Consider the following 9032-nt stretch of genomic DNA (forward strand, 5'->3'; position numbering starts at 1 on the left):
CTTCTTGTTATTTTCCTAAAAGAGTTAAAAGCATTATATCACAGAGATATAACATATTCATTTTTATAGCAATGCAACTTGTAATAGCTAAATCTTGGAAACAGCCCAGATGCCCAGGACTGGATGAATGTACAAAGAAAATGTGTTTAAGAATATATATATAATGGAGTGCTACTCTGCCATAAAGAAGAATAAATTCTGAGACACTTTTAGGTACCTTGGGACCATACTGTTTAATGAAATAAACCAGACATACATGTTTAAATACTGCGTTGTTTCCCTTGTATGAGAAACCAAAAGCACAAATGACCAAACAGGTGATAGATATTGAAAAGTAGGATGAAAATGTTCAAACAGAAAGGGGGAAAAGGAATGGAGGCAGGGGGAAGGGAAGGATGGGGGAAAAAAGGAGGAGAAAAGGAAAAATAGAAACAAAGCTTTTGAAAAGAGGGTAAGAAGAGTGAAAGAAGGAGAGGGAATGGGGAGAAATGAATAATCAAGATATATTATGTACAGGTATTAATATCCTATAATGAATGTTCTTTATGAATTATGAAAGTGTACTAATAAAATTAATTTTAAAAAACAGAAATAAAAGATACCACGATCATAAGTCTGTGTAAGTTAAAAAAATCTAGGGATAGAGAGAGATTCAAAGGAAAGAGTCATATTTCTGCTGGCCTAGAAGAATACAAACATCCATGTTATAAACCAGCTACACATCACAAAGGCAAGAAACTGCAGGTAGCCTCTAAGGGCCAAGAGTGGGCCCTAAGAAAATGGGGACTTACAGGAAAGTGAGTTCTCTTAGCAACCTAAATGAGCTTGGAAAATGGATCTCCAGTTTTAGTTAAAAACTACTGCATAGCTGATATTTTGATGGTACTTGTAGACACCCTAAAGTATGCTATGCCTGGACTCCTAATTCATGGCAATTGTGAGGTAACAAATCTGTGTTGTGTTAAACCACTAAATTTGTGGCTTAGAATGATAGCAATAAAGACTACAGTATTATGAACAGGGCATGGTGGCACACAGCTGCACTCCCAGGTAATCTAAGGCTGAGGCAGGAGGATCACTTAAGCCCGGGAGCTCAGGACTACCTTGGAACATACAACAAGATGCCTTTTTAAAAATAAATAAAATGAAGTAAAATAAGGAAAGGAAGCCAGGAATGTGAAAGAAGGAAAGAGCAAAGGAGGGAGGGAAGAAAGGAAGGATGGTTTTTCAGCTCATGTAATGTCCATGAGCTATATGCCTGTTGTATACATCAGTGGTTTGTCATTTTTACAGTCAAGCTGCATTCTTGCGTACAAATACTCCACATTTTCTTCTTGACTACCACCAAACTCACTGAATTTGATGCATTTTTTGGACTGTCTCTACAGTCATCTTTACAAAATGCAAATCAGATTATATTACTCCTCTTGCACTCCTTTAATTGCTCTTCACTGCTTACAAGATAAATGATGTGCTCCAGAGCAAGATCTTCCTGAGCCCCCTTGCCCTAGTCCCTGTTGCCCTCTCGAAACCCACATAAACATACACTTACTTGTACCTCCAGTGCCTTTTCTATAGAGTTTTTATATGTGAATATATTTAAATTGAGAAGAAAACTGGAAATTGCAGGAAATCGTTTCTGCTTCAGAGTATTATATAGCCTGTAGGAAGAGTCTAGATGACTTCCAAACAACCTATACATTTTGGAACTGACAACAATAAATACCAAAATGTACTTTGCAGGTATAATGTGATCATTATCACACTACAGTACAACTAAATCATTCAAAGAGTAACACACAAATGCATGGTTTTTATGAATAAGCTATCACATATATAAGTTTCTATACTTATACTCTTCATTCACTATTTATTAAATACAGATATTATTTACTGGCTTCCTGTCCCCATAAATGAGAATTTGGTTCAATTATACCATTTCTTATCTTTTTCTGCTGAATCAGGTGGCTTGTGACATCAAAAAAAACCTTAAAATACATTTTTTTCTTTCTGAACTTTAGCATTTCTTCATGTTAATCTGTTTAGCCTTCTCCAATTTCTTTTCTTTTCTTTTTTCTTTTTTTGGCAGAACCCCGGGAACTGAACTCAGACCATTGCGCTTGCCAGGGAAGTGTTTATTCTACTGAGCCATCTCCCCAGTCCCTTCCAATTTCTAATAGTTATGCCTTTACTTTTACATTGCTATAGTCAATATTTATAATTTATTTTGAAATTATAAAACATTGTCTATGTCATTTGTTTCTGAAATGTACATGTTAAAAGGTGTTTATGGGGGCCGTGGAGATAGCTCAGTAGAATAAGCGCTTGCCTGGCAAACGCAAGGGCCTGAGTTCACTCCCCAGTTCTGCAAATAGTATTCATGTTGTAATTATATAAAGCAGTGAAAATTATGATTAAATTACAATTATGTTCCTTACACTAGGTATCAACTCAAATGAGAATATATTTACATCAACGTCAATGGATTTAATTACAACTTTTTGTTTGTTTGTCTGAGAAAGGGCCTCACTATGTAGCCCAGGCTAGCCTCAAACTCATGGTAATCCTCCTGCCTCAGCCTCCTGAATACTGGGATTAAGCCATGCACCACTGCACCCAGCTTTACTTACAACTTTGATTTCAGCCTTTGTAAAACAACAAGAACCACACCCGGCAGGCTGGCCAAATAGCTCAGGGGATTAAAGTGCCTGCAAACAGGCCCAGGGGTTGGGGGTTCAATCCCTGGGCCTGCTGTGCCAGCCCCACCCCCAGAGTGCGCTGAGACAGCATTTGAGACTGGACGTGATACCATGCACCTGTAATCCCAGCACTCGGGAGGCTGTAAACAGGTGGATCGTTATGAGTCTGATCTAGTAGTGAGACCCTGAAAACCCCGTAGATCTCCCCCCGCAAAAAAAAGAACCACACCAGGTAAAGTATTAAACTATACAATTTTCTCAAGCCATAGCAATTTCTAGTGTGCCCCTTCTATCACAGTTTAATGATCTAATATTATTACAGTATTTTGTACATGAATCCAAAATTTTATATTGGCTACTAGAGATATAGAAGAAGTCATAAAGCATTCCCACCTGCCAGAGCATCCCGATAAAGTTGCACAAAGTGACTGAAGATGTCTTTTGGCAAACACTTCTCATCTGGTAGACACTGTAGAAGAATGACTATCTCAGACTGACCCACTGCATGCATTCCCTTGGTTGTGAAACACCAGCACTTCCTATTCACATCTAAAAATGGAATAGCATAGAAAAATGTATTTTTTCTCAATCCTTACCCTCAAATATATAGAAATTATGTTATAACAAAGAATAAAATATAATATTAAGTCTGTATAATTCAATAAAAAACTATATAGAAAATAAAGCGTATCAATTTCTCTAGCTCTCTTCTCAATACCTAGAAAAGCAACTGGAAGGGGTGTAAACAAATTAATGGTGAGAGGAAAATACACTTAAACTTCTATTACTTAGAGGCATAATTATTATAAGAAATAACAGTATATTAATAATAAAATAAATAAAACCTAAGTAGACCAGAAACATTACCAGTCTTCTACCTTTATACCAAAACACATCACTTAACTAATGGAAATGATTACTTACATAATATCAGAAAGAACAACAAAACCAATATTACAGTTTTGGCTTCAGGTTATGCCCTAAAGGAAGTACATTTTATGGATTTTATTAAATCTATTCTATGACTAAAAGATACTAGGTAGTCCTTTCTGGAGAAAATTCTAGATAATCAACAACACAACTTCACTTAGTTGGGTTTTTTTTGTTTGTTTGTTTGTTTTTTGTCTTCTTTTGTGGTACCAGGGATCAAACTTAGGACCTTGAGTTTGCCAGGCAGGTACTTATGCCCCTGAGCTATATATCCCAAGGCCCAGACTTTACTTAGTTTTAAGCTGCTATAACATGATTTTAAAACAAGCTTCTCTAGACTGCTTACTTTTACTTCTTCACTTGAAGGCTGAGAAAAATCCAAAATTCACAAGCTGTATGTACGTATTAAAAAAAAAAAGTTCAATCCTTGAAAATTGTATTATTTATACCCTAAAACAATGGAATTCTCAAAGGAAATAAAAAGGATTAAAATAAAATTACACATACTACTTTTATATAAAAACTTGTAAAAGCTCTCTTTCACTTGAAAATTTTTATCATTTGAATCTAAATAGGACGTGCCTAATTCAACTATATTAAGATGGAATCTATTTCACTTTCAAGTAAGATTTTGTACTACAACTAACATTTCTGGGATTAAAACCTAGCATGTACATTGTTTGGCCCTCCTGAAAGATTTACTGACTCTCTGTTATTCTGGCAGTGAGCTGTGACTTAGCATATCACCATCTTGAGAACTCAACTCAGATCAGATCAAGAGTTGTATGACCACTCCACAGAGAACTCACTTCACCCCAGTGATTCAAGGCAAGAGTTTCAGTTAGCCACGCAGCTGTCTTCTGGGACATATTATTTCTATATCGACTTCTTCAAGACCCAGGTTTTAATTAAGATTCAGCTTTACTTACAAACATTTCTGTACAATAAATATGAAAGCTTTTTATTTACTATTTGTGAATCTATAAATTAATTCATTTTAATTAAAACAAGTACATTTCTAACTTACAATTTACAATTTTAACCACTGACAACAAATTTGCATTTAAAACAAACACAAGCGGATCAGGGCCACCATCTTCTAATTGCTGCATTACAGATATCTGTGATGGTTTCTCTTCCACAGCATAGTCTATAAGGAGAGAAACATTGCAATAGATTAGTTAAAAGAACAAAATGAGAAAGAAATCCTATGGACAAGGGGCTGATTATTCATAATAAAAAATAGAAGCATTTGATTTTATAGATATAGTGAAGACAGGTCCTGATTTTTACCTGTTGGGCCAGACATTATTCATGAGAATAATGTCTTTTACTTTGAAAAGGGACTCTGCCCAGTTTGGATGATAGTAAGTTTACTCTATTTATAGCCCTCTCTCCAAGTGCTTTGTGGTAAATGAACCCTTTATTAAGCAAAAAATTTCCAACTTACATAATAAGAATGACATATAACAAATGTTCTAAGACCAACATTTGAAATACTTCAACATACACAAAAAGTGATAATATTTACCTCTGAAAAGGATGTTAAGGAGTTGGAAAAAGAGAGTTCCTTTTTATTCTGTACTATTGTACTAATATTGTTGACCATTAAAAAATTAGACTTCAAAAATATTCAATATGAAATATCTTAAAGAACTTTTTTTTTGTGGAACCAGGAATTGAATTCAGGCCCCTGCACTTGACAGGCATGCACTTATTCCACTGAGCCATCTCCCCGGCCCCAAGCCATCTCCCCAGCCCCTCAATACGAAGTATCATAAGTACAATGTTCATTAAATAACTCATCTACAAACCCATAAAGTAGAATAATATATGATAATACCTATTTTTCAGAAGGTAACTGGTAATAGTATTGAATATAAAATAAATGAAAGTCTGAAGGTGAGATCAGGTAAAAGACTAAGACAAAGACGCAAAAGTACTAAAAGCTTTCTCCTGAAAATGAACTGACTGGATGCTGATCTGTATATATCAACAAACTCCACCAAAGTGAAATGTTCTTTTGACTGGATAATAATTGTACTTCCTAATAGAATTCCTTAAAAAGACATATATATACATACACATATCATATATCATATTTATATGTATGTATGTGTAATTTTTGGAACATTAAAGATCAAATCCAAAGCCTAATATACAGCTAAAAATATTTTTACACTAAAACTGATATTTAAACCTCCTTTGTACTTATTATATGTATCTTTTTGTCTTATTTCAAAATGGAAAGCTAAAATGAATGTTCTAATTGTATCAGGGTAAGTCAATTCTAAGACAATGAGCAGCACTCCAGAGTATCATGTTCTTTGAAGGATTTTTTAAAAAGCTTCTAACAAAATGTATTTACATTGCAATTAACATCATATCACCCCAAATAATGACATGACATCATAAGTAAGAATACGAACATCTGCCATAATATAGTACTTGTTTTATTCTGTTTTGTTTTGTTGTTTGGTTTCTTTGAGACAGGGGATCATATGTATTGGAGGCTGGCCTTGAAATCACTTTGTAGCCCAGGCTGTCCTTGAACTCACAGCATCCCTCCAGCCTCAACTGCCCAAGCTCTGAGATTACAAGCATGCACCATTACACTCAGTTGCTATCAAATAATTGGTAATAGCAACATCTGTTTTCATGACATTGGGATAGATGCTTTTTTGCTATACAGGAGATGAAGGGTTATCACTCAAATTCTGTCTCCTCTTCATCAGAAGGCAACATTTGGCATATATAATTAGCCTTGCTTAAATGTACAAATTCTACATACCTCCTTTCACACCAGTGGAGATAAGAATGGGAGGAAGGCCATCTTCAGGAATAAGATTCATTGCACTTCCAACAGGACTTCCAACCTGAGTTATATTCCCAGAGAACAGAGAAATATCCACCTAGGAAAATCAAACCGGCAAAGCGAGCATTATAGAGTGCAAGTTTTTTGTAGAATATAGTTAGTAATGTAAATGGGAATTTAAGTGAAAATTTGAAAGCCATACTTTTGTTTTGGTTTTTGAGACAGGGTCTCACTATGTAGTTAAGGCTGCCTTGAACTCACTATGTAGCCAGACTGGCCACAAACTGACAGTGAGTTCCTCCCCAACTGCTAAGATTACAGGCATGACACAACCAGCTGAAATTCATTCTTATTGAAAGACTGCTCAAGATAACGAAAATATTCAGTCAGCTTTATTCATAATAAAATAAAGAAAAAATCCTAATGTCCCACCAATAGGTAAATAGATGAAGTGTAGCATATCTATATAATGGAATACTCATCAGTGATTAAAAAATTAATTTTTTGCCAGGTATGGTAGTGCATGCATGTGCACCACCAGCACTTGAGAAGCTGAGGTAGGAGAATGACAAAGAGTTTGAGGCCAGCTAGAGCTACAAAGTGAGTTCAAGGCCATCCTGAACTACGTAGCAAGACTCTTTCAAAAAAGAAATTTTTGAGGTATACACAACAAAGATAAATTTTGATAAGGCTGAGTTTATAAAGTTAAACCTAAAACATTATATAGCATATTTCCATTTATATAAAATTCAAGAATAGGCAAAAAAATTTGTAGCACTTTTGATAGCTAATCTTTAAAGCTTTCAATGATACATACTTTGAAAGTGTACCTTAAGTTTGCTACCACTGATCTATGGTAACAAGTCAGAATAGTGGTTACCTGGTTGTGGAGGGGCAGGTATTGATAGATAAAGTATATAAGTAAACCCTCTGCAGTGGTAAGCTTTGTCTCTTCATCTAGTTCATATAGCTATAGATAATATAACCCACATATGTGTATACGTGTGTACATCAATAGATAGTGGTACCCTTGTTTGAGGGACTCTAAAGGACATCATATATCATAGAAAAGCCACTACATATTGCTGGCCCTTAGAAAAGAAATTGAAAATGAATGTGCAGCATCTTGATGACCAAGGTTACCCAAGCAGCAGTTGACCCCACCCCACTAATAAGTGTCTGGAAGTTAATGGCTGTCACATTTAGATTGATTTTTTTTTTTTTTTTTTACTAAGAGTCAAACTCAGGACCTTTTTGCTCACCAGGATAATGCTTCTGCTGCTGAGCCAAGTCCTTGGTCCTATGGCCATCATACTGATCACCTCTTGAAATTGTAGCAGCCAAAGGTAACTTGTATGACTCTCATGATGTGTAAATACATTTGGTATTAAAATATTTATATAAATTCTTTTCCTGTCATGTGTATATATTTTTGGACAGATTCTGTATATATCAAGTTGTCTACTAGAAGTTAATGCTCTTTAAGCACTTAAAGCACTGAAAAAATTTAAAGCTATTTTAAAAAAATATGTCTGTATCTTGCCACACTTTGATTTTTACTAAGTATAATTCAGGACTATGAGATTTTAGTGGGTTTTTGCTAAAATTTTCCTGGGTGGTTAATATGGAATCATATAAAAAGAGATTTGGATTTTTTTTTTCTAATTTTTTTTTAAAATATTTATTTATTTTTATTTATTACATTTATTTATTGTGTTTGTGTGTGTGGCCAGCTCAGCCCACCAGGGGGCGGGGCTGGCTGGCATGTGGTGCTGGGGGATTGAACCGCAGTCCCTTGTGCTTTGCTGAGCTTGTTCTAAGTAGGTGCTTTAGACCACTGAGCCATCTCACCAGCCCTGGATTTTTTTTTTTTTAATTTTAGTAAGGGTCTACAGGGTCTCACTACGTAAATCAAACTCATACTGATTCTTCTGTGTGCAGTCTCCCAAAGAGCTGGGATTATAGGCACATGCCACCAAGGCCAGTCTCAACTGCTGTCTCAGCGTGCCCCAAGAGTGGAGACAGCACGGCATACGGGGGATCAAAGCAGGTGCTTTAAGGGACCGGGGAGATGCCTCAGTGGAATAAGTGCTTCCTTGGCAAGCACTAGGGTCTGAGTTCAATACCCAGTTCTGCAAAAAAAGAAAAAAAGTAGGTGCTTTAATCCACTGAGCTATTTGGCCGGCTCCTGGAAAATTTTATTAATGAACCATTATTAATTGATTTGAAGGGCTGGTATAGGAAATCATTGATTCCAACCTGATATTTAATAATAAATAAATCTACCTGTTAATATCAACTGAAATGGTCATCTAGCATCTAATTAAATACCTTCTGTGAAAAATAATTTACTCCATTTACTAAGCATTTATTAAGTGTCAGGCACTTTACTAAGCCTGAGAGAGAAAAAAATTCCAGTCTAAATAGTTTGTTTTTCATCAATTTACCAAATAAATATTAAAACATATAAGTGAACAATGTAAAAGCACTGAAATAAAATAACTGACTTGGGGGGCTGGGGATTTAGCTCAGTAGAATAAGCACTTGCCTGGCAAGCGCAAGGGCCTGAGTTCAATCCCCAGTTCCGC

The 9032-nt window shown here is 35.5% G+C and overlaps 1 protein-coding gene across 3 annotated transcripts in view; it reads right to left on the bottom strand.

Moving 5' to 3' along the window:
• The window catches only part of Zfyve9 (zinc finger FYVE-type containing 9), a 211329-nt gene that overhangs the window by 75029 nt on the left and 127268 nt on the right, over positions 1-9032 (bottom strand). For all 3 annotated transcript variants that reach the window (XM_023724211.1, XM_023724212.1, XM_004639118.2), the window contains 3 exons: positions 6421-6541; positions 4657-4779; positions 3093-3248 (listed from right to left, as the gene is read on the bottom strand). In XM_023724211.1, coding sequence (XP_023579979.1) covers positions 3093-3248; positions 4657-4779; positions 6421-6541 — 400 coding nt within the window. The remainder of the gene's footprint in view (positions 1-3092; positions 3249-4656; positions 4780-6420; positions 6542-9032) is intronic.

Source organism: Octodon degus, unplaced genomic scaffold (assembly GCF_000260255.1).
Source record: "Octodon degus isolate 3935 unplaced genomic scaffold, OctDeg1.0 scaffold00107, whole genome shotgun sequence".
Lineage (NCBI taxonomy): Eukaryota > Metazoa > Chordata > Mammalia > Rodentia > Octodontidae > Octodon > Octodon degus.